Genomic DNA, 27,065 nt, shown 5'->3' on the forward strand with positions numbered 1-27,065 from the left:
TATCTCTGCGCAGATCCCATGTGGTCTCACCTTTCTAACCAGTCTACCATATAGAAGCTTGTTGAAAGCCTTGCTAAATCCATATGGACAACATCTACTGCTCTGCCTTCATCTATTTTTTTTGGTCACCTCTTCAGAAAACTGAATCAAGTTTGTTAGCCACAATTTCCCAAGCACAAAATGGAAGACATGTTGGAGAGGCACCACTGTGATCACAGACTGGTCTAGTCTGCAAATACACAGAAAAATACTACCTGCTAACTGTGCAGAACTTCCCTTTCCTTTCTGCCCTTTCGTTTTAGGACCATTCACTATATTTTCCGTCTGAAGGATTTAATTCAGGCAAAGGTGTGACCCATCAGGCTCCAAGCACTCTTCAGAACCTCGTGGTTCTGTCTGATGTGAGAATTTGGAGTGTATCATTGACAAAGTATTTACATGTAGTGCAAACATAGCAGAGTTCAATCCTCTGCACACAAATCTATTATCAACAGGAATCTCTGGATTGGAACCCTTGTTGATAGCTGTTATTCTTGTATTTTATACAAGGATACAGCGTGCAGCAATTCATTGTATGCTCTCGTGTGTATCAGCAAGTCGGTGGTTCAGTCCTGTCCTGGGCTTTTTATGCGCATTCCAGGCTGGCATTTTAGTGCAGTTCTATGGTATCATGGCCATAATCACACAATGTTTCATCTCTACCCTGCTACCTTTCAGATGAGACATTAAACCAAGGCCACGTCTGTCCTCTTGGGAAAACATAAATGATCCCAACATCACCAGGCCTCTGCGGTAAAGAATCCTATAGATTCGCTACCATTGGAATGAAAAGAATTTCTCCTCATCTCTTCCTTAAATGGGTGACCTCTTATTCTGAGGTTGCGCCCTCTGGTTCTAGACTCTCCCTCAAAGGGAAACCAACCTCTCAGTATCTAGTCTGTCAAGTCCCCTAAGAGTCTTACATGTTTCAATAAGGTTGCCACTCATTCTTCTAAACACTAATGAGTACAAGCCCAACCTACTCAACCCTTCCTCATAAAAAAAATCCACCTATACCCAGAATAAACTAAGTTCACATTCTCTGGACTGCCTCCAATGCCAGTATATCTTTCCTTAGATAAAGGGATCAAAACTGTTCAGAGTATTCAAACTGAGGTCTGAATAGTGACTTGTATAGTTTTAGCAAACCCTCCTGTTTTTACATTCCATTCCCTTTGAAATTAAGGGCCCACATTCCATTTGCCTTCCCTGTTACCCACTGAACTTAGAAGCTGGCTTTTTGTGATGCATGCACAAGGACCCTCAAATCCTTCTGTGCTGTAAGTTTCTGTGGTCTTTTCCAATTTAAGTAATAATCAGCTCTTTTATTCTTGCTGCCAAAGTGCATAACCTGGAGAAAAACACATTGCATAAATTTTGATATGGGTTTTGATGACAAGCATATTCCACAGGTTGACAGTTAGGATACTTTCCCAGCCTATTGTGCCAAGCATACCCTACCAAGCAGAAAGGGAAGATTTCAGATCAATGTTACAACACATGATGGAGGATTTTTTTCTGAGTAACACCAATATGTGCCCCATAATGCATGACCATTTAAAATCCCACAGCTGTCTAATTCATTGCAGTTAGCATAACTTTCTGACCCAGTTCCACAATTCTCCACAAGGTCTGTCAGTAGCTGTTAAAACTGTAGGTGTATCAGGACAGCAGAGAGATTACTAAGTCACGTGCCTTAATAACAGTCAGTATTGCTCACATTGTTATGTAATAACACAGCTTTGTCTTGGCTTATTTTCTTCGCAGTTTTCGGTGAGCTTGACCATCCTATTCTTGGTACAGTTGGCTGTCGGAGTCCTGGGATTCGTCTATTCAGACAAGGTATTTCCAGAGGGAACAGGAAAGTCGTGCGTCCATCCCAAATCTAGGGGTGGACTGACTAATATGGGCAATCAAAGGTTTTCTAAGTGCCCTTTGAGTTCAATAACATTGTATTCCATGCCTCACTTTTTCTGAGGGATGCATGAAAAATCTCACGGTCAATAACTGCAGCTATCCTGCCTCAGCTTTCATCTGAAGAAAGGGTCTCATAGATTTATTTCATCATATTCTGCACTAAGCTTTTAACCAAAACTGTGTGTCTTTCCTGATTCTTTTACCATCTACAATTGATAGAAAATGGAAAGGTTGGACATACTCTAGAAGAGAGTAAGCTAAGGTGGGTTTTCAAATGTTATCAAGATGTTTAAAAGGGTAATTATGCAGAAGATATTTCCACTTGTGGGTGGAATCCACAACTGGGGGTGGTTATTGATAAATGCAATGGCAAATTCTGGAGAAATGTCTTTACGCAGAGAGTGGCTAGAATGTGGACCCACTTCCACAGTGATTGGCTGTAGTGAATGATATAGGTGCATTTAATGGGAGACTGGAAGGACACTGGAGAAGGGAGAGGAAGAGCACATTGACACTGTTAGATGAAATAATGATTAAAAGCTTAAAGGTGGACATGACCACCAGCATGGATCTCTTGGGGCAATTGACCTGTTCTGCAATTTTCCACATAATTCAGATCTACTGTAATGAGTTATCTTATGATAGAACAAACAACTATTGAGGAAAATCTTGATCTTATATAGATTGAGTACTGAGGCAGCATTGGCATGGGGGGGCTGTCATAGCAGAGTTCAATCCTCTGCACACAAATGTACTTCCAGCAGGAATCCCTGGATAGGAGCAATGGATGCTAGCTGCTAACCTTGGTGTTTTATAACAGGTGTCAGCTCACGCCTAATCATTGCATGCTCTACATGTATGCCAATGAGTTGACGGTTCAGTCCTGTACAGGGCTTTATGTACACAGTCTAGGATTGCACTTCAGTGAGGTATCACTACCTCAACCAGCTGCTTGGACCTAGCATCGTAACATAGAAAATAGGAGGACCAGGAAGCCATTCGGTCCCTTGAGACTGCTTAACCCATTCAATATGATCATGGTTGATCATTCAACTCAGTCCGCCATTCCCACTTGCTCCCCATATCGTTTAATCCCTTTAGTCCTAAGAACTATATCTAACTCCTTCCTGAAAACATTCAATATTTTGGTCACAACTGCATTCGGTGGCAGAGAATTTCACAGGCTCCTCATTCTCTAAGTGAAATCTTTTCTCCTCATCTCAGTCCTAAATGACCTACCCGGTATCCTTAAACTGTGACCCCTGGTTCTGGACTCTCTGATCATCAGGAACATCTTTCGTGCTTTTACCCTGCCTAGCACTGTTAGAATTTTACAGGCATCTATAAGAATCCCTCCCCCTTAATTTTTTTAAAATGTCAGTGAACATAATCCTAACTGATCCAGTCCCTCCTCGTCCAACAGTCCTGCCACCCCAGGAATCAGTCTGGTAACCTGAATTGGAAGTGTTTTATTTTTTTCTGCAACTCAGCACATTGCAAACAAGCCTCAGTGTTGGAGGAATCAAAAAACATTTCTGGACTTGAGCACTTATTCAAAGCTGACCCGTCAATGCACTACTGAGGCAGTGCTATATTGCTGGATGTGCCACTTCTAGGATGAGATGTTAAACCAAACATCAAGATCCAAAAACTTCATTCAAAGAAGAACAAGGGGACCCTCCTGATGTCCCTCAGGAGGAATATGATGATCTAAACTCATTCATAGTCTGGAAAGAAAGGAAGAGGAAGATTACATGTGATGTATTGATCTTCCCTTGGAACTCTGTGCTCTTCAAAACAGCTTTGTGGTACAATGCAAGGGTCACCGTTCCCTTTAATTTTCTTACCAACCACACAGGCTTCCTAGACCAGTGCATGGCTGTGATTTCTGGATTTAGAAGTTTATGCGCAATCGGTGTGCCAATGTGCGATCATTGTGGAACATCAGAGGGCCTGTGTAAAGGCACAGCCAAGCAGCTTAGAGAACATTGCGGAGGGTGGTGGCGGGCAGGCAAAATCTCATTGTTATCCTTGAAATAACTCTACAGAGGCCATTATCATGTCTCTAAGTCAACCTTTATTTACATGTGCATAGGACTTGACACTGGTCTGGCTTCCTCACAGCCAGCTCTCAGAACGAACAAAACCCCGAACACTCCCGTTTCTATCAGTCAGCCCCAATTAGGGAACTCACATTCTATGAGATCCACCTGGCTGACATTGTTACAATCACAACATTAGTAATAGTGGTTCATAGCACAGAGAAAGGTCCTTCGGCCCATCAAGTCTGTGCCAGTCAAAACCAAACACCTTACTATTCTAAGATAATAAAGTGTGAAGCTAGATGAACACAGCAGGCCAAGCAGCATCTCAGGTGCTTTTGTGGTCCTGAGATGCTGCTTGGCCTGCTGTGTTCATCCAGCTTCACACTTTGCTATCTTGGATTATCCGGCATCTGCAGTTCCTATTATTTCAGACCTCACTATTCTAATACCATTTTCCAGTACTTGTCCAAAACCTTGTGTGCCTTGGCACTGCAGGTTACACCTAAATACATAAATGTTACAAGTAATTAAAAGTCTCATCTGGGCCGGCTTGGTAGCTCAGTGGTTAGCACTGCTGCCTCACAGCGTCAGTGACCCAGGTTTAATTCCACCCTCAGGTCACTGTGTGGAGCTTTCATATTCTCCCCGTGTCTGCATGAGTTTCCTCCGGGTGCTGTGGTTTCCTCCCACTATCCAAAGATGTGTGGGCTAGGTGGGTTGGCCACAGGAGATGCAGGGTTACAAGGAATGGTGGGGGGATGTGTATGGGTCTGATGCTCTTTGGAGGGTTGGTGTAGACTTGATGGGCTGAGTGGCCTGTTTCCACACTGTAGGGATTCTATGATTGATTCTAAAAAATAACACTTCTGACAGTGCAGCACTCTCTACAGCACTAAACTGACATGCCAGCTAGACTTTGTGGTTTAGTGTCTGACGTGGGCCTCAAACTGCCAACATTCTATCTCAGAGCTGAGCATGTCCCTTGTTGACTCAGCTGATGCCCGTACACAGTTATTTGACTTCTAACTTGAAACTGCAGAAGTCCCAGTCAGCTGGAGCTGTTGAAGAAGGTCAGTCACTGCCACTGCGATTCAAAGGCACATCTACGTAAACCCGTGCCAAATTTTAATGCACTGTTTCATTGTACACTGTCTCATCAATCACTTTGATCTTTTATTCTCCTTCTAGGCTGAAGACACAGTGAATAAATTTATCAAGAAAGCCATTGTCCATTACAGAGATGACATTGACCTGCAGAATCTGATTGACTACATTCAGAGAGAGGTAATGGCTCCAACTACATTCACTGAGATAACAGCATTGATCTTCTGTATAATTCTGTCTGTGAGGTGTTTTATCTAGACCCTAATTGATCCACTGGGGATGATTTCCACTTAGAGTCATAGAGTAATACAGCATGGAAACAGGCCCATCAGCCCAAATTGGTCCATGCTGCGTATGGTGCCCACTCAGCTAACTCCAATTGCTCACATTTGGTCCATATCCCTCTAAACCCTTCCCATCCATATACCTATCCAAATTTTTTTTTTAATGTTGCTCTTGTGCCAGCGTCAACCACGTTCTCTGGCAGCCCATTCCTTATACACACCACTCTCTGCGTGAAGAAGTTGCTCCTCAGGTCTTCCTTAAATCTTTCCCCTCTCACCTTAAACCTACACCCTCTAGCTTTCAATTCCCCGTCCCTGGGAAAAAGACGATGTGCATTCATCCTATCCATGCCCCTCATGATTTCATACACCTCAATAGCGTTGCCACTCATTCTCCTACATCCTAAGGAATGAAGCCCTATCCTGGCCAACCTTTCCTTATAACTCAGGCTGACTAGTCCTGGCAACATCCTCATAAATTTTCTTTGCACACGTTCCAGTTTAATAATGATTTTCCTATAAAAGGATGATCAATGTTGTGCATAATACTCCAAGTGCAGATTCACCAACAACTGCAAGATAACGTCTCAACTCCTATACTTAGTGCCTTGACTGATGAAGGCCAGCATGCTAAATGCCTTCTTCACCACCCTGTCTGACTGTGATGCTGCTTTCAATGAACAATGAACATGTACTCCTGGGTCCCTCTGTTCTACCACACACCTTGGAATCTTATCATTACTGTACAGGTCCTACCTTGGTTTGACTTTACAAAGTGCAATATCTCACACTTATGTGTATTGAATTACATTTGCCAATCCTCAGCCCACTTCCCCACCCGATCAAGATCCCTCTGTAATTTTTGGTAATCTTCTTTGCAATCAACAATACCTCTGAATTTTGTATCATCTGCAAACTTACTAATCGTGCCTTATACATTCAAATCCAGATTATTTATGTAAAAAACAAATTACAAAGGTCCCAGCATCGACCCCTGTGGCACACCGCTAGTTACAACCTCCATTCCGAGAAACAACCTCCAACCATCGCCCTCTGCTTTCTACCATCGAGCCAATTATGAGTCCAGTTAGCTAGCTCTCCCTGGATCCCATACAACCTAACTTTCATGACTAGCCTGCCTTGCAGGACCTTGTCAAAGGCCTTACGAAAGTCCATATAGATAACATCCCCTTCCCTAGCCTTATCCATCCTCTTGGTTACCTCTTTGAAAAACTTTAAAAGATTTTGTCAGACATGGATTCCTGTACACAAATCTATGCTGGTTATCCCTGATCAGACCTTGACTATCCAAATGTTGGTTGACCCTGTCCCACAGTATCCCCTCCAATAACTTGCCCACCAATGATGTCAGGCTCAGTGGCCTGTAATTCCCTGGCTTGTTTTTGCTAACTTTTTTAAACAATGGAACAACATTAGCCACCCTCCAATCTTCCAGAACTTCACCAGTGGCTAAAGATGAAGCAAAAATCTCTGCAAAGGCCTCTGCAATTTCTTCCCCAGCCTCCTATAATGTCCAAGGATGGACTTGATCAGGCCCAAGGGATTTATCCCCTTAATGCACTTTAAGGCTGCAAACACCTCCTCTGTGGTAACATGTATGTGGTCCAAAACATCCCCACTTGTTTCCCTTTTTTCCTTAGTATCCATGATTTTCTCCTCAGCAATTACTGAGGAGAAATATTCATTAAAAATCTCCCCCATCTCTTGTGACTCCATACCTAGATGGCCATGATGATCTTTAAGTGGACCTATTCTCTCTCTAGCCACCCTCTTACTCTTAATATAGCTATAGAACCTCTTGGGATTATCTTTAACCTTATCTGCCAGATCCATCTCATACCCTCTTTTGCTCTTCTCTTTTCCCTCTAACTGTGCTCATATACTTTTTATAGTGATCTAGGGATTCACATGAGCCCAATAGCTTGAACCCAATGTATGCCTTCTTCTTTTTCCCAACCAGAGCCTCAATAACCCTTGTCAGCCAGAGATCCATAAACCTGCCAGCTTTTCCCTCCACTCTAACAGGAACATACTGTCCCTGGACTCTTGAAATCGCACTTTCAGAAGCCTTCCATTTGCCAGTCATTCCTTTTCCTTCAAACAGACTCACCCAATCAACCCCTGCTCGATCCTGCCTAATGGCCCCAAAATTGGCCCTGCTCCAGTTCAGCACCTTAACCTGTGGGCCTGTCCTATCTTTTTCCTTAACTGTGTTAAAACTAAGAGAGTTACAGTCGCTGGACCCACACTGCCCTCTGACTAACACTTCAGACACTTGCCTAACCTCATTTCCTAAGAGGAGGTCCAGTGTTGCACATTCCAGAGTAAAGCCCTCTACATAGTGATTTTGAAAACTTTCATGGACACCTTTGACAAATTCCACTCCGTCCGGGCCTTTTACACTGTGGGTGGCCCAGTCAACACAGGGGAAATTAAAGTCTTCAAACAATACAACTCTGTTATGCTTCCAGGTATCTGCAATCTGTTTAGACATCTGGTCCTCTAGTACCCGCTGGCTAATTTGGGGGTCTATAGTACAGTCCCAACGGAGTGACCATCCCCTTCTCATTTCTACGTTCTAACCATATGGCCTCATTTGATGATTCCTTAAGATTGTCCTCTCTAAGCACTGTTGTCATGTCCTCCCTTATCAAAATGGGCAACACCCCTTCTTGCTTACTTGTACTTCTGTCACGTCTGTAGCTTTTGTAACCTGGAACATTGAGCTGCCAGTCCTGCCCTTCTCCTAGCCATGTTTCTGTTATGGCTATAATATCCCAGTCCCCAGAACCAATCCATGCTCTGAGTTCATCTGCCTCACCAGTCAGGCCTCGTGCATTGAAATAAATGTATTTTAAACCAGAAGTCTTTTCGCTCCTTTTACTCTGCCCCTGATGATCCTGAATAGTAAACTTGCTATCAGGGGCTAACATATTTTCCCGTGACTTCTTGATGGCCCCCCTCCTATTCAGAGTCCCACCCACACTCCCCACCCCCACCCCCACCTCTCCTCCCGTCCAAACTAGTTTAACTCTTGCGGGTACCTCCAGCAAATCTCCCCACAAGGATACTGGACCCCCCCTGGTTCAAGTGCAACTCAAACCTCTTGTACAGATCACCTCTAGCCCAAAAGAGATCCCAAGGATCCCACTTGGTCCTTGCCTGCTTCTCACACAGAAATCACTGGTTGAAAATAGCCTACATTATAGTCATAGATTGTAAAATGCAAACAGTTACAGGCTACATGAATATATAGAAACAAAGGAACAGGAGGATATGCCCTTAAATCCTGGATATTTCCAATCCAGATTGCTGCCCAACCTGGTTCGATCCAATCAGTTCTTCAGTGCTTTGTCTTGTTCTCCCTTACTCTCTACAAAATGATCGAATCGCTGCACTATTGAACCCATCATAGTTTCACAAACAACCCATGTGATGCAATACCTTCATTAAGCTGGCTTTCTTCTCTAAAATGATGACAATTTCCCTTGTGTGTTTTCACCCCCATCTCACCACTTCTTGTGTCTATCATCAATAGTGTCTTTCAGTTCCTGTCTCCTGTCTACCTCTGGAGCAGGTTGCAGTGGCTGTACCATCTCAGAATCTAGTTTCATTATCTCAGACCCTTCTTCTTCCTGTCTCTGCCCTTCCCCTCCCTGTTTCTGACCATCCTTCTCCCCATCTCTGACCCTTCCTCTCCCCATTCTGACCCTCCTTCTCTCCCTCTCTGACCATCCTTCTCCCTGTCTCTGACCCTCCTCCTCCCCCTCTCTGACCATCCTTCTTGCCATCTTCAACTTTCCTTTTCAACTGTCTCCATTCCTCCTTCTACTGACACGGCCTGCATGAGGCCCCAGATCTATAGTGATCAGTGATAACAGGAACTGCAGATGCTGGAGAATCCAAGATAACAAAGTGTGAGGCTGGATGAACACAGCAGGTCAAGCAGCATCTCAGGAGCACAAGAGCTGACGTTTCGGGCCTAGACCCTTCATCAGAGATCCACAGTAATGTTTTTGACTATAATGTACCCTCTCACATGGCTTGACAAGTCACTCAGTTTAAGGTGAGGTAGGAATGGGTAACAAATGCCAGAAACACCCTCAAGCTGTGATAGAGGTGTAGTATAATCACCTCCATCCTGGTTGGAAGTAGTGACTCTGTTATGTGTAGTTTATTAGATATACATTTATGCACGTGTTCATAATGCTTTTCCCTTGCAGCTTCTTAAACTGCTGTTAATATAGATATATATTTGTAATATATGAACACAGAAATGCTTATTGAAATAATGTTAATGACGATCTTAAGATAATGGACAGCCTGTAAAATCTACCTTCCTTTACCTTCTCACAGTTTCAATGCTGTGGTTGGAACAGCTACAAAGATTGGTCAAAGAACATGTATTTCAATTGTACCCCTAACAATCCCAGCCCTGAACGCTGTGGTGTGCCTTACTCCTGCTGTACACTGATACCTGGTGAGGTAAGCCATTCAAGATATCAGATTTGATTTATTTATTGTCATGTGTATCTCATTACAAAATACTATGAAAAGTGTTGTCTACTGCCCCAATCTCAGGTGTCATCTTAAAACACAGAAAAATGATCCATAATGTGGAATATAATAGCAGAAAATGAAGAAGAATAAAAGAAAAGGCGCAGCATTTTTTTTAAAGATTCTTTTAAGCCATCTTCCAGGCCCTAAGTGTTGCTGGGTTTGATTCTTGGAGATGACAGCTCAGTTATTTTGCCTCAGTTATTATTTAAAGGCACAAGTTTAAAGAATTCTTCGGTTGATAGGTCACAGATTGAAATGTTAATTCTGTCTCTCCACAGATGCCACGTGACTTGCTGATTATTTGTGGCATTTTTTTGTTTTGATGCCAGACCCCCAGCAATCACTGTTTTGTTTTTGTATATTTTAAATCAAAATATCATAAATGTTATGACATACCTATGGAGTAAGTGGGGCCTGAGCCTGGGGTTTCTGGTAGGGACCCTACCTCTTCACCACAGGAACATGTTTCGCTTTTACACTGGACTTGATTTGGATGTTAGGTGCTTGAGTTGGATAAAAGTTTATTTCTACAGTTTTAGTGATTCTGACATTGTTACTCCACCAGAGTGACCAGTGAATTGAAATACGACATGCACGAGAACAGCACTTTTCCAAAGTCAGCTCCAGTTTAATAGCCATTGACTTGTTCAGGTGTACGTGAGATTAGCAATGCCTGCTGGGAGATCTGCCCCCCTCACCCCCATTTCTCCAGGTGCACATCGGGGCCCCCAGGCACACCACTGTCAAAATGTCTATCACCTGCTTTGTTTGTTCCTTATTATCTCCCCCTCCCTCCAGGCAGTGATCAATACGATGTGCGGCTTTGGTAAACAATCGCTAAACCAACTGGAAGCCTCTAAATTCCTGCACCCGGTGGGCTGTGCTGACAAGGCAGCGATCTGGATAGAAAGTCACCTGGTGCTGGTGGGGGGCATTGTCCTTGGGCTGGCACTGCCACAGGTAGGCACTCTTTGTGTGGATGAGACCACTCATATATAGCTACTTGTGTCTGTATTTCTCTGTCTTCGCTTTAGCCATGGCTCGTACAGGTACAAGCAGCAGACTGATCGAAATATTCTTACTCAGATTAGGCTGGGCTACTGTTAGGGGGGAAATGGAATGACAGAAGAGGGCATTAAGAGACCCGTTAATACAACAGCTAGAACCAGTGGGAAGGAAGCAGCACAGCTCATAGAAAAAATAGGACCACGATTAGGCTATTTGTTTCTTTCAGCCGGCTCTGCTTTTCAACATGATCATTGCTGATTCTTTATCTCAATGCCATATTCCTGCTTCCTCCCCACACCTTTTGATACCTCTAGTATCTAAAAAAATTATGAATCTTTTTCTTGAATACATCCAATGATTTGGCCTCCATAGCTTTCTATGGTGGAGAATTGTAGAGACTCGCTGCCCATTGAGTTACGCATTTTTTTCCCCATTTCAGTGCTAAGTAGTCTACCCCATATCCTGGACTGTGTCCTCTGGTTCTAGACTCCCCAGCTAGGAGAAACATCCTCCCTCCATGTAGTCTGTCCAGCATTGTTAGAACTTTATACCTTTCTATCAGATTTCTGAATATTTGCAAGTGTATGGTAAAATAGAGCAAAGTCAGTGTGGTTTCATCAAGGGGAGGCTATGCCTGACAAATCTGTTAGAATTCTTTGTGGAAGTAATGAGCAGGTTAGACCAAGGAGAGCCAATGGATGTTATCTACCTGGACTTCAAGAAGGCCTTTGACAAGGTGCTGCACAGGAGGCTGCTGATGTGGTGTTAGAGGCAAGGTGCTAGCGTGGATAGAAGATTGGCTGACTGGCAGAAAGCAGAGAATGCAGATAAAAGGGTCTTTCTCAGGACGGCAGCTGGTGACAAGTGGTGTTCTGCAAAGGTCAGTGTCAGGATCACAACTTTTCACTTCATACATTAATGATCTAGATGAAGGAACTGTGGGTATTCTGGCTAAGTTTGCAGATACAAAGATAGGTTGGGGGGGGGACAGGTAGTATTGAGGATGCGGGGACGCTGCAGAAGGATTTGGACAGGTTAGGAGAGTGCACAAAGAAGTGGCAGATGGAGTACAACATGGGAAAGTGTGAGGTCATGCACTTTGGTAAGAAGAATAAAAGCATGGACTACTTTCTAAATGGGGAGAAAACTCAGAAGTCTGAAGTGCAAAGAGACTTGGGAGTTCTAATCCAGGATTCTCTCAAGGTAACCTTTCAGGTTGAGTCAATAGTCAGGAAGGCAAATGAATGTTGGCATTTATTTTAAGAGGACTTTAATATAAGAGCAGGGATGTACTACTGAGGCTTTATAAGGCTCTGGTCAGGCTACACTTGGAGTATTGCGTTCAGTTTTGGGCCCCATATCTCAGGAAGGATGTACTGACAATGGAGCGGGTTGAGGAGGTTCACAAGAGTAGTCCCAGGAATGGAAAGCTTAACATATGAGGAACATTTGAGGACTCTGGGACTATAGTCATTGGAGTTTAGAAGGATGAGGGGGGATCGAATTGAAACTTACAGAACACTGAATGACCTGGACAGGGTGAATGTTGGGAAGATGCTTCCATTGGTAGGAGGGACTAGGGCCCAAGGGCACAGCCTTAGAGTAAAGGGAAGACCTTTTAGAACGGAGATAAGGAGAAACTTCTTCAGCCAGACAGTAGTGAATCTATGGAATTCACTGTCACAGAAGGCTGTGGGGGCCAGTCATTGGGTACATTTGAGACTGAGATAGATAGGTTCTTGATTATCAAGGGTTACAGGGAGAAAGCAGTTGAGGAACTTATCAGCAATGATTGAACGGCAGAGCAGACTCGATGGGCTGAATGGTCTAATTTCTGCTCCTATGTTTTATGGTCTTATTTATTCTCTTCCTTCTAAACTCCGGTGGAGGTCGATTCCGCCCAATCTTTCTTCATAGTACAGTCCCGACATTTTCAGGTATCAGCCCAGTGACCCTCCACTGCACTGCCTCTCTGGGATTAGATTGTATTAGATTCCCTACAGTGTGGAAACAGGCCCTTTGGCCCAACAAGTCCATACTGCCCCTTGAAGCATCCCACCCAGACCCAGACCCATTCCCCTATAACCCACACACCCCTGAACACTATGGGCAATTTAGCATGGCCAATCCACCGAGCCTGCACATCTTTGGACTGGGAGAGGAAACCGGAGCACCCAGAGGAAACCCACACAGACAAGGGGAGAATGTGCAAACTCCACACAGACAGTCGCCCGAGGCTGGAATCGAACCTGGGTCCCTGACGCTGTGAGGCTGCAGTGCTAACCACTGAGCCACCGTGCCGCTGTGGAAAATAATATGTGTATATATTCACTGTGGCAATTCCCTAGACTCCAAACCCCAGTTAACTTTCTAACTCCAGGAAGCTACGAGCCACCAGGAAATTTTGCATCCCTTGTGAAACCATTAAACCCCAAAAGACTACCAAACTCCCACGAATCTCTCATGTCTCGAGCAAATGCTCACATCCCCAAATAATATTCAACCTCCAGCAGACTTCTGAACCCCCAGGCAACCACAAACCATTTACCATCTTGTGATCCCCCAAGAAAGTACCAGGCCCCTTGTAAGTGCCTACAATTTCTACCTGCAGGAAACTATCGAACTACACGCTCTGGAACTCTGTCTCCTATTTTACCCAGGAAACTTCAGATCCCACAGAAACTCTCACAGCGCACCCCTCCTACCCCTCCCCCCCTCCGCAGCTGCAAACCCTGGTCCTCAGAAACTCCCACACTGCCAGAAAAGTTCTCAACCCCTACCTCCCCCAGAAAGTCTCACACCCTCAGGAAACTCACACATCTCAAAAAACTGGAAATCTGTACAGACTCCCAATTCTGGGGGGCAATCTCAGGACTTCTCTCCAGTATATAGGGCAAGGTTTAATGACAACAAGGGAGACCTACATTTAACCATAAAATGCATTGACATGACTTAGGCTACCAACTGGAGCATCAGGTGAATTGAAGTGCTGTGTATGTGGAAGGCTTGTGTTCAATGGGTGAAACTGTATTTTTTCAGCAAGTTAAATATTCCTCTGATATGTTGTTGCAGATCGGAGGAATTGTGCTGTCTCGAATGCTGATTGGACAGATAAAAGAGGAGATTAAGTCTATATAATGATGGGAGCCTTGTCTATGGAAAACAAAACCAAAGGCAATGTCATTCACTGAGCCTTAGCCAAGATACAAAGACACCAAACTGGCTGAAAGAACATTCAAGACTTTTTGTATGAGAAACAACTTCAAATGCTGTTCTTTTATTTCTGATCAACTGAGATGGAGGAATCCAAGATGGTGTATTGCCAGCCTCTGTCCTCATCTTTCACTGAGAATTGAACAGAGCCGATACTGAGGATCAGAGGGTCCTTTGCAGTCAGCCAAGTTCTCAGTCAACATCCCCCGTCCCTCAAGTAGAATTGAGTGATCCTGCGTGCCGACACAAAATTGAGAACAGTTCCATCATTTCCAACACTGATTTCACATTACAAAAGCATGAGTAAACAGCTGATATATTTATCAGGCTAGATCTGCAGTGTAATTCACTTCATGCTAGTCTGAAAAGATATGGAGTAAAAACTGCTTTCTCCAAGGAATTGCACTCGCCTACCACAGAGAAGGGTACATTATACACACAGTGCTCTGGTTCCATCACATCCATGGCCTGACCCCACCAACATCTCTATCCTGCCCCTATGTATTTACTATGCTTTGTACAGTCCCTTTAGCTTTTGGTCTGCTCCCAAATTGAATGGTGACTGGTGATGTGACCCTTGAGCTCCAATTGCTCACCTTCCCCTGAAGTTTATAGGCATGCACTTTGCAAACTAACTAGTTGTGAGGGAGTAGCTAGAAATGGGACCCTGATAAGATTGTGTTTTCTACCGCTCAGCTGGGAAGAATGTGCTGACAATCAAGCCCCATTGTTCCACAAACTATCACAAATGTGTACCTACCTAATTAAACCACCAATTTGAACAATTCCTATGACGATTGCTATTCAGGATGGAAGTAATTCCATAAGAAATAGGAATAGGAGAAGGCCATTCAAACCCTCAAGCCTGCTGTGCCATCCACTAGGATCATGGCTGATCCAACATTCCTCACATCCACGTTACTGTCTTCTCCCCATTACCCTGGATTCCTGGACTGATCAATAAATCTACGCATTTCAGCCTTAAGCATACACAAGGACTCTGCTCCCACCCCCCGCACCTCTTCAAAGATTCTCAACTCTCTGAGAAGAGAAATTCCTCCTAAGCTGAGTCTTGAATTGGTGTCCCCAAATTTTGAGACTATGCTGTATGGCCCTAGAGTCCCGATGAGGGGAACAATCCACTCAGCATTTACCCTGCCAAGCCCATCATGAGTTCAGTTTGTTTTAGTGAGATCACCTCTCATTCCTCTAAATTCCAATGAGTAGAATCCCAAGCTGTTTAATCGTTGCTCATAAGACAATCACTTCATACCAGGGATCATCCTAGTGAACTGCTGCTGAATTGTGTCCAATGAAACAACTATCTTTCCTTAAACAAAGGAATCAAAACTGCTCACAGTAGAAGCTAAGAGTCATAGAGCTGTACAGCACAGAAAGAGACCCTTTGCTCTAACTTGTCCATGCTGGCCAGGTATCCTAAATTAATCTAGTCCCATTTGCCAACATTGGGCCCATATCCCTCGAAGCCCTTCCTATTCATGCACCCATCCAGATGCCTGTTAAATGTTGTAATTGTACCAGCCCCCATCACTTCCTCTGGCAATTTATTCCATATACACACCACCCTCTGTGTGAAAACGTTTCCCCTTAGATCCCTGTTAAATCTTTCCCCTCTCAGCTTAAACCTATGCCCTCTCGTTTTGGGCTCCTCTACCCTGGGAAAAAGACCTTGGCTACTTACCCTATCCATGCCCCTCATGATTTTATGCACCTTCATAAAATCACCCCTCAGCTTCTGATGCTCCAGGGAAAATAGCACCAGCCGATTAAACCTCTCCTATAGCTCAAACCCTCCAACCCTGGCAACATCCTTGTAAATCTTTTCTGAACCCTTTCAAGTTTAATGCCAGATTTGGTCATTAGTAGGAAAATAACTCTATAATAAACAAACTTATTCTTCAACAGATGGCAGAGAGAAAAAGATCATGAGGATGATCCCTGGCATGCCCTGTAAAAAAAAACTCTAACAAACATACACACGCAACCACATACACAAAAAAGACCAATCAAAGACAGATGGTTTGACAAAAAAAACTCACGGCTGGAAGTATAAAGACAGGGAAAACAAATTTTGTAGATCCAAAGTCCAGAGCACAAGGTGGAGAGTTATTTCTCACACTCCCTTTTTATTTTAACAATGATGACATGAGTTCAGGTGGTTCTAGGCCTTTTCTGGTGTCAGATTTCTTTGTTTTTGAGTCTCAGGCATGTTGGTATTTCACACACAGAGAAGAGGAAGTGAAATGTTTCCTGCTTGCTGACTTTGCATGTTTCTGGTTGCACTGCGTTCAAAAGTCTATAACAAACTGCAGGTGGACCAATCTGAGGGCTGTTTTCAGACCATTTTCCTCAACTCAATAGTTCCTAGTGTCACCTTGTCTCAGTGATGTAGCCATCTTGCTTCCCCAAAGCAACGTAGTCTTTTACAGCTAAAAATGTGCACTGTTTAAATTTTAAGTTGCAAACCTACCTTGGTATTTTAGCTATATAGCAGTGTCCAACTTTCTTTGCAGTTTATTGCCCACAAGGGAAAAATGTGGTCCCTTAGAGCCCCTCACTTAGAGTTGATGGGTTTTGTATTAGATCAAGCTAAAATCAGCTGAAGTTCTGCGGGTAGTACTCTAGATTGGTGTCAGAGGTTTGGGGTTCACACCTAAGACTGTGCTGCACTGACAGAGTGCTGTACCGGGAGGGGAGTTAGTTTTTATCTAAGACTTCAAGTCATCTCACCTCTCAAGTGGACTCAGCACTGTCTCAAAGGAGAGTTCTCCTTCAATCAACATTATTAAAGTAGATTATGTGGTCATTATCATTGCTTTTTACGGGAGCTTTCTGTGCTCAAACTAGCCACCCTGCTTCCAACGTTACTTTGCCTTGGCTGTAAAATACTTCAAGGCATCCTGATGTCCTGAAAGGGGCTACAGAAAAGCAAATTTAGTATTTAATCCAGTACAAATGAAAGGTGTGAAGGTATAGTCTGTGCATTTTACTGCAAATATCCAGTCAATAATTAGTGGCCTCTAAATCATTCAAAGAGGAATCCAGTCACTAGTTATCCACAGTAAAAGCACCAGATGTTAATCAGCACCTAAAAGTGAGAGGTAGGTTAATGTTTTGGGAATGTCTTTTCAACAGAAGCAACCACTCTGAATCTCTGGCATTTTCTGCAATTTCCAGATTTCAGCTGTACTTTTTCTTTAGCCTCTGCTACATCAAGCTCTTAACGATACTTCCCCGAAAAGTTTGACAAAAGTCGGCATTTAAGGAAGGAACTGTTTCTCACTAGAACCATATATGTGAAGCAAACTTGGTCAGATATCATTGGGGTGTTACTCAGATGGGTAAAGAAATGGTGGTATCTGCAAATGAACATCATTGAATAGAATCATAGAAACCCTACAGTGTGGAAGTAGACCATTTGACACATCAAGTCCATACCAACTCTCCAAAGGACATGTCGCCCAGAACCACCCATCCCTACCCCATCACTGTAACCCGGCATTTTCCATGGACAATCCACCTAGCCCGCACATCTTTGGACTGTGAAAGGAAACCGGAGCACCCAGAGGGAACCCATTATTAACCTATTAAATCATTAGGATTTATTAATGATTGTTTACAATTATTTATGTTTTATTAACATCACAGTATTAAAGTATTAAAAAACCATTCACCCAGAGGACACACAGGGAGAATGTGCAAACTCCACACAGACAGTTATCTGAGGGTAGAATCAAACCTGGGTCCATGGTATTATTCTATCTTATGAAACAAGATTATTTTCCAGCCTGCTTTTCCAAACCTAAAGAGTCTGTGAACGGGATTGGTTTCAGGCTGAGTATTTCCAGTGTTTTTTTGTTTACGTTTGAGGCTACCAGCCTCTCTCTCTCCCTCTCACGGATGTGAGCATGTCTCCTATATATTTTCACCTGTTCTGCACCGACACCAAAGACACAGTCTATCCCTGAGCTTCCTGCATGGGAAGGGCCTGTTAGATATTGAGTGTATGGATCAGATCAGTGCTGACAGCATGAGATTCAACCCCCATCATGCCTGAGATACACTCACAACTTGTCACCTCAACATACCCATTATAAAAGCCATGACACTTTGCTGCAGCATGGCAAATAATTTTCCATGACCTGCCTTCAGGTAGACAACTGAGAAAGAAGCTTCCTTCAGCTGGATACAGATGCTACAATATCAGACCCATAGTGATAGACTTCACTCTATACCTGCCCAGAGATTTGGCAACACATTAAAGGGAATTCCAGTAGCAATTTGGTGACTGTCAGGAATATCCCACATAAAAGCCCTTGGGCACTTTCCTTCATCTTAGAGTAGTGTTAATCTCTGGGGAGTTAAATAGCTCAATTGTAGAAAATAAGAGTTGGCAAGTTGCTCTCTAATGATACATTATAATTAAACAAATTCCAGAGCCAATGATCGTATAGGCCAACCCTAGCAAGGTGTCTACTTGTTTCCCTATTACTGTCTGCTTGTCCCTAATCTAATGTACCACAGCTCCCTCTCTTCTCTCAAGAACTCAAGGTCGAGTCCCATCTTAAAGGACTGTTTCCGACCCATGCTTAACATATCCACTAGTGGTCTGTTGCAGGTAACACAGCAAAGGTGAGCAGGTCAGCATTAGCAATTGACAGCATCTTGAGAGAAGCCACAAAGCCTACTATTGAGGTCACAGCAAACCAGGCACCTCAAATAACCTTAAACTTCAAATATCTAAATGTCAGAATATTTATGTTTTAATAAACTATTGAGTTCTGGAAATTTTTCTTTCCAGGTTTTTGAGATAATTTATAGTACATTTTCTATACCAGTTGCAAGCATAATTTCCTGGAGATTTTTATGTAAGAAGCATTCTTTACATGGTGAAAAACTGAATCAACAGGAACTGGTTTGATATCGAAACTGGATCCCTAAAGGAACAGGGGTACGATTTTGAGTTTGGAAATCATTAGGATTTATTAATGATTGTTTACAATTATTTATATTTTATTAAAGTCACAGTATTAAAGTATTAAAAAACCATTCAATGTTCAAACCACTGTAATAATGTGTCACCAAATGATTTAATAAACATTTATCCAATTATTGTGGTTGGCTTGTTCACCTCCACTTATCCTTGACCAATATTTGATCACTTGTGTCCCCAGGTTTGGTTGACAGGACAGTATGAGGATCCAAGATAACGAAGTGTGGAGCTGGATGAACACAGCAGGCCAAGCAGCATCTCAGGAGCACAAAAGCTGACGTTTTGGGGGTCTAGGCCCGAAACATCAGCTTTTGTGCTCCTGAGATGCTGTTTGGCCTGCTATGTTGATCCAGCTCCACACTTTGTTATCTTGGATTCACCAGCATCTGCAGTTCCCATTATCACAGTATGAGGATCTCAAAGGTTTTAGCTGGTTTAATTAATAAATCCATTTCCATACTGTTACCAAAAGGTTTTCATGGTGCATCCCCCAAAATTCCCTAGATTCTTTGAGCAGTGACCCTCAGAGTGAACCACCCAAACCCATCCCCCTTTAACCCTCCTAATCTACGCATCCCTGAACACTATGGGCAATTTTAGCACAGCCAATCCACCTGCGGACAGTGGGGGGAAACCGGAGCACCCGGAGGAAACCCAAGCAGACGCAGGGAGAACGTGCAAACTCCACACAGACAGTCGCCCGAGGCTGGAATCGAACCCAGGTCCCTGGTGCCGTGAGGCTGCAGTGCTAACCACTGAGCCACCGTGCTTCCCCAGAAATGCACAAGGAATGTAAGAAGATGTAATGTGACCAATATGTCAGTTAGACTGACATCAATCTGCAAGAAAATGATGAACTCCATTATTAAGGAATTTTTTGCAACAATAGCTTATACTTTTATAACACCTCAAATACAATTAAATATCCCAAGGCACCTAACAGAAGAATTAGAAAACCAAATAAGACCATAAGTCATAGGAGCCATTCAGCCCTTCAATACAGTTGTGGCTGGTTTGATAATCCTCAACTCCACTTTTCTGCCGGATTCCCATAGCGCTTGATTCCCTTCCTGACTGAAAAATTTTTAAATCTCCTATATGACACACAAGACCACATAAGAAGGTATTAGGTCAGATGGCCAAACAGCTTCGCAAAGAGGAAACTTTTAAGAGGTGACTTGAAGGAAATTGAAAGTGTTGTAGAGAGGGAAATGCAGGGCCCAGGGCCCAGACTGCTGAAGTTACAGCCACCTCTAATGGATAAATTAAAATTAAGAGAAACTCAAGATCAGAATTAGAATGACATAGATACCTTGTAAATGATTTGGATGTAGGAGTGGAAAGGTGGATTAGCAAGTTCACGGACAATTGAAGGTGGGTCGAGTTGTGGACAGTGCAGAGGGCTGTTCTAGATTACAAAGGGGCATTGATAGAATGCAGAACTGGTCTGAAAAGTGGCAGATGGAGTTTAACCCTGAAAAGTGAGAGTTGATTCATTTTGGAAGGACAAACTTGAACGCAGAATACAGGGTTAACGGAAAGATTCTTGGCAGTGAGGAGGAGCAGTGGGATCTTGGGGTTCATGTCCACAGTTCTCTGAAAGTGGCCACCCAGGTGAATAGAGTTGTTAAGAAGGCATACGGTGTGTTAGCTTTCATCAATAGAGGGATCAAGCTCAAGAGCTGTGAAGTTATGCTCCAGCTATTCAAAACCCTGGTTCGGCCACATCTGGGATTATCGTGTTCAGCTCCGGTCGCCTCAAACAAAGAAACAAAGAAACCTACAGCACAGGAACAGGCCCTTTGACCCTCCAAGCCTGTACCAATCAAGATCCTCTGTCTAACCTGTCATCTATTTTCTAACAGTCTGTGTCCATTTGCTCCCTGCCCATCCATGTACCTGTCCAAATATATCTTAAAAGACGCTAACGTGTCTGTGTCTACCACCTCCACTGGTAACACGTTCCAGGCACCCACCACCCTCTGTGTAAAGAACGTTCCACGCATATCTCCCTTAAACTTTCCTCCTCTCACTTTGAACTCATGACCTCTAGTAACTGAGTCCCCCACTCTGGGAAAAAGCTTTTTGCTATCCACCCTGTCTATACCCCTCATGATTTTGTGACCTCAATCAGGTCCCCCCTCAATCTCTGTCTTTCTAATGAAAATAATCCTAATCTACTCAACCTCCCTTCATAGCTAGCACCCTCCATACCAGGCAACATCCTGGTGAACCTCCTCTGTGCCCTCTCCAAAGCGTCCACATCCTTTTGGTAATGTGGTGACCAGAACTGCAGACAGTACTCCAAATGTGGCCGAACCAAAGTCCTGCCATGACCTGCCAACTCTTGTACTCAATACCCCGCCTAATGAAGGAAAGCATGCCGTATGCCTTCTTGACCACCCTATTGACCTGTGTTGCCACCTTCAGGGAACAATGGACCTGAACACCCAGATCTCTCTGTTCATCAATTTTCCCTAGGACTTTTCCATTTACAGGAAAGATGTGGAAGCATTCGAAAAGGTACAGAGGAGATTTACCAGGATGTTTCCTGGAATGGAGGGAAGGTCTTATGAGGAAAGGTTGAGAGAGCTAGGGCTTTTCTCTTTAGAATGACAAAGGATGAGAGGTGACTTGATAGAGGTGTACAAAATGATCAGAGTTATAGATAGACAGCCAGAGACCTTTTCCTAGTGTAGACGTAGCTATTATGAGGGGGCATAGTTTTAAAGTGAGTGGAGGTAGATATAGGGGAGACATCAGAGGTAGGTTCTTTAGTCAGAGAGTGGTAGGGGTGTGGGATGCATTGTCGGAGCCGGTAGTGGAGTCGGCCTCATTAGGGGCATTTAAGCGGCTATTAGATAGGCATACGGGTGATAGTATAAGGTAGGGGTGGAGGTTAGATAGACTTTAGGATTAGGGTGAAAGTTCAGCACAACATCATGGGCTGAAGGGCCTGTACTGTACTATGTCTATGTTCTATCTTGAAGTACAGCTGAAGGCTGTGGCAGATATAAGGAAGGGTCAGGCCGTGAAGACATGGGTGAACAAAGATGAAAATTTAAAGTCAAGGTGTTGCTTGACAAGATGCTAGGACAGCTGAGTGATCATGGCAGGCGCTGGGTGTGCAGGACTCAGTGAGTTAAGACATGGAGACTTGATGGTTTCAGGTTTCTGGAAGTGACCCCAACCAGGGATACACTAGTCACATCTAAAGGTAGCAAAGGCGTGAAGGAGGTTTACAGGCATCGCTACTGCTCAGCATTGGTGGTGGAGGGAGTGGGTGTTTATGTTTATTGGCAGTACCAATCAAATGATTGCTTTGTCCGAGATGGTGTCAAGCTTCTTGAGTGTTGATGGAGCTGCACTCATCCAGGCAAGTGGGGAGTATTCTGTCACACTCCTGACTTGTGCTTTGTAGACGGTCGACAGGCTTTGAGAAGTCCAGAGGTGAGTTACATGCTGCAGTATTCCTCGCCTCTGACCTGCTCTTGTAACTGTTGTATTTATACAACAAGTCCTGTTGAGTTTCTGGTCAATTTTAACATCCCAGAGGTAACTGCTGGGAGATTCAGTGATAGCAGCACCATGTCAAAGATGTGGTGGTTAGATGGTCTCCTATGTGAGATGGTCATTGGCTGGCATTTATGTTGCATGAATGTTACTTAACTCTTGTCAGCCCAAGCCTGGATATCATTGCATGTGAACATGGGCTGCTTCAGTATCTGAGGAGTCACGAATGGTGCTGAACATTGTGCAGTCATCAGCAAACATCCCCAATTCTGACCTTTTGATGGAGGGAATGTCATTGATGAAGCAGCTGAAGATGGTTAGACCTGTTTGGAACACCATATCTAAGGAAAAATTATATTAACATTTGAGAGAATGCTGTGAAGGTACTGAATTCCTGAGATGAGATTGAGTAAAATTGGAGTGTACTCTTTCAGGTTTCAGTGAATCCCTACTGTATGGAAGCAGGCCATTCAGCCCATACTATCCATCTGATCAGCATCCCACACAAACCCCAATATTTCACATGGCTAATCACCCTAGCCCACACACGATAGGGCAATTTAACATGGTCAATCCATCTAACCTGCACATCTTTGTACTGTGGGAGGAGAGGAGAGCATCTGGAAGAGGCTTGACACAGGGAGAACATACAAACTCCATACAGACACTTGCCCAAGACTGGACTTGAACCCAGGACCCTGGTGCTGTGAAGCAGCAGTGCTAATCACTGAGCCATAGTGCCACCCAATTTTGAGGAATTGAGAAGTGATCTAATTGAAGAATAAGAATCAATGGTGGGGGGGCGTTATCAAGTGAGATGATCAGAGGCTGTTTCTCTGGCTGCAGAACCTAGAGTAGGAATCCTAGTCTGAGGATAAGGAGTCAGTCAATAAACACAGGCAATGCAGATGAAAGCCAGCAGGTCTGCAATCTTCAGTGGAAGGAGAAACAGAATTAACCTTTCAAGTCTACTATGATTTCTTCAGAATCTCACCACACCAGATGGCCAATTCCAATGAAAAAATATCTGGAAATGAAAATCTTGTCTAATGGTTTCAGAGATAGTAGGAACTGCAGATGCTGGAGAATCTGAGATAACAAGGTGTGGAGCTGGATGAACACAGCAGGCCAAGTGGCATCAGAGGAGCAGGAAGGCTGACGTTTTGGGCCAAACCCTTCTTCAGTTGAAGGGTCTAGGCCCGAAACGTCAGCCTTCCTGCTCCTCGGCCTGCTGTGTTCATCCAGCTCTACACAGTGTTATCTCTTGTCTAATGGAGTTGTCTAAATACTCACATGGTTAGCAGTGAGTTTAACTTCCTCTTAATTTCCCTCTGAAATGGTTTGGCAAAATACTTAGTTCAAGAAGCAATTTGATCTGGACACCAGATGTTGACGTAACCAGTGACACCCATGTGTCATGAATTAATGAAAAAAGGTATTTCATTCATTGCTGGGCCTGGCCAATGTTAAAATACAGTGAGTGACCAGGAGATGGTGCTCCTGGGCAACGGTCCATCGGCTTTAGCTTCCAGTGAGTGCAGATTCGCAGCCATTGATTTAAACGGAGTGTTACAAATGAGAGGGTTTTATAAGAAAGCTGTGCTTCAGGGCTACACCTTCAACTTAAGGCAAAGTGGAGGAATGAAGGGCATCATATGACCTGCTCCATCACAGGATGTCCCAGCATTCCAAAGTGACCATAAAAATAAACAGAGATAATGGGAACTGCAGATGCTGGAGAATTCCAAGATAATAAAATGTGAGGCTGGATGAACACAGCAGGCCAAGCAGCATCTCAGGAGCACAAAAGCTGACGTTTCGGGCCTAGACCCTTCATCAGAGAGGGTCTGATGAAGGGTCTAGGCCCGAAACGTCAGCTTTTGTGCTCCTGAGATGCTGCTTGGCCTGCTGTGTTCATCCAGCCTCACATTTTATTATCATAAAAATAAACACTTACATTTATATAGCACCTTTCACAATCTGAGGACATCCCAAAACGCTTCATCATCAATGAAATACTTCCAAAGAGTCATCTCCATTTGGAAATGAAATGGCTAATTTTTACACATAAGTATCCCATGAGCAATGATGTGATGATAACCATTTTTTTAGGATACAGATTGAAGAATAAATAAAGGTCAGGACATCAGTGAGAACTCCCCCGCACATCTTTGAATGAGAGGCATTGATATTTCACAGCTACCTGAAGGGGCAGTTTGTTTAACATTGTACCTGAAAGACCTGACAGTGCAGCACACCTTAGCACTGCACCATGAAGTCAACCCAGATTGTAGGCTCAAGACTCTGGAGTGATATTTGGACCAAGCATCTTGTGAATCAGGGGCAAGATGTTACGGCTCTTGCGACGTAATAGTCTGAGGGCTATTGACAGATCTGCATGATAGGTCCCCTTCTTGTGGGGGAATCAAGAACTAGGGTTAATGTTTGAAAATAGAGTTGCCCATTTAAGACCCAGATACGAAGAAACTTTTCTAAAAGGGTTGAGAGTCTTTGGAATTTTCTTGCTCAAAAGACAGTGGAAGCAATGTCCTTGAATCTTATTAAGGCTGATGTAGATTCCTAATAAATGAGTGAGTTATCAGGTGTCGGTGGGAATGGGAGGATCAGAGCAGCTGTGATCTTATTGAGTGGGGGGAGCAGGCTGAAGGGGGCCTGCTGCTAGTTTGAATGGTTTTGGAGATCCCACTCAGCAAATCTGGTGACATTTCAGAGTAAGCATCAATTTGAAACGTAACCTTTTTTTCGTTTCATCTGTAATGGTAAAATTTAAAATGCAACAGTCCACTCTTTTTCTGCTGACGTCACTGGGCACCAATCTAAATGCGGGCTTTTCACCGGCCCAGGCATAAACATGGATTTTCGTCGATATGAAGAGGTACCATTGATGGGGCATTGGTCCTATGGTTGTAAATGGGTTTTTTTTATATAAAGAAACCATCATGTTATCAGGTCCTGTAATAAGTTTGCAAAAACTGGAAGTAGACGAAGCTATTGCAATATGAAGTAGATTTCCTAATGATTATTGACTGGCATTATGACATTGCCCTGGTCACTGTTGCGTAACCCATAGTACAGATATAATGGTCCCTGGGTAGTTGCAGCTCATGGAGGAAAGGAGAGTAAAAAATAATGGTGTATACTGATATATCTGAGTAATGTTTAAAAGGACTCCAAATCTATCCGCCTTTAATCATAAATCTCACTTACAATGCTCCCGCTGTTGTTGTACTCTTGGCGTTTGAAGATAATAAGTCATTCTCAATAACTGAGTTATGTCCCTGTCAGAGCTGCGAAGCAATTGCTGTAACTCACTGTCTCCTCCTGTATATTTTCCAGTGGCTCAGACTCCTCACAAACTGCTGCTGAGATTTATTTTTTGATGATACTCCCTCTGGTGCTGTTGCACTGTATGGATATTCAGGTTTTGTCGTGCAAATCTTTCATTTTTCTGCAAAACATTTTCTGTTCAAGGGTGCAGTCTGCTACCTCTCCTCTCCATCTCACCATCCAGGAAATATTTTCACTGTGGGTTTGATAGTCTGGAATTTAACCTCAGGGTTAAATGTTGATCTGGGATTAGAAAGCACCCAGGGTTTCCCTGGGGTATTCAACAGATTTTAAACTGTAGCAGAGGTTTGTGAATTGGGCCATGCCCAATCGTCTAACATTGAAAGCTAACCTTCCAAGATCAACTTTCAGCTTACGCAACATGGAAAAACCACCAAAGTCACTTCCCAGAAAAGTTATCAGTCAGACAAAAAGAAAGACTTACATTTATATAGTACATTTCACAAATGCTGCACTTAACAACCAGTTAACTATTTCTTTGAACAGCAATCACTTCTGTAGATCGATATGGGTAATACAGTCATAGAGATGTACAGCATGGAAACAGACCCTTCAGTACATGTCCATGCTGACCAGATGACCTAAATTAGTCTAGTCCTATTTGCCAGCATTTGGCCCATATCCCTCTAAACCCTTCCTATTCATGTACCCATCCAGATGCCTTTTAAATGTTGTAATTGTACCAGCCTCCACCACTACTGCTGGCAGCTTGTTCCATACACACACCACCCTCTGTGTGAAAATGTTGCCCCTCAGGCCTCTTTTAAATCTTTGCCCTCTCACCTTAAACCTAATCCCTCTAGTTTTGGACTCCCCCACCTCAGGACACCCTATCCATGTCCCTCATGATTTTATAAACCTCTATAAAGTCACCCCTCAGCCTTCGATGCTCTGAGGAAAATAGCCCCAGCCTATACAGCCTCTCCCTCTGGCTCAATCCCTCCAACCCTGGAAACATCATTGTATTTCTTTTCAGAG

The 27,065-nt window shown here is 43.5% G+C and overlaps 1 protein-coding gene and 1 long non-coding RNA gene across 2 annotated transcripts in view; one reads left to right on the plus strand and one right to left on the minus strand.

Annotated features, from left to right (window-relative positions):
* The window catches only part of tspan33b (tetraspanin 33b), a 38,244-nt gene extending 18,960 nt beyond the window's left edge, over positions 1-19,284 (plus strand). The window contains exons 4-8 of the mRNA XM_048536055.2: positions 1,807-1,881; positions 5,190-5,285; positions 9,767-9,895; positions 10,769-10,930; positions 14,051-19,284. Of these exons, the coding sequence (XP_048392012.2) occupies positions 1,807-1,881; positions 5,190-5,285; positions 9,767-9,895; positions 10,769-10,930; positions 14,051-14,116 (528 nt within the window). The 3' untranslated portion in view covers positions 14,117-19,284. The remainder of the gene's footprint in view (positions 1-1,806; positions 1,882-5,189; positions 5,286-9,766; positions 9,896-10,768; positions 10,931-14,050) is intronic.
* The window catches only part of LOC132210022 (uncharacterized), a 77,873-nt gene that overhangs the window by 38,153 nt on the left and 12,655 nt on the right, over positions 1-27,065 (minus strand). The window lies entirely within an intron of this gene.

The sequence above is a fragment of the Stegostoma tigrinum genome, chromosome 9 (assembly GCF_030684315.1).
Source record: "Stegostoma tigrinum isolate sSteTig4 chromosome 9, sSteTig4.hap1, whole genome shotgun sequence".
Taxonomy (NCBI): domain Eukaryota; kingdom Metazoa; phylum Chordata; class Chondrichthyes; order Orectolobiformes; family Stegostomatidae; genus Stegostoma; species Stegostoma tigrinum.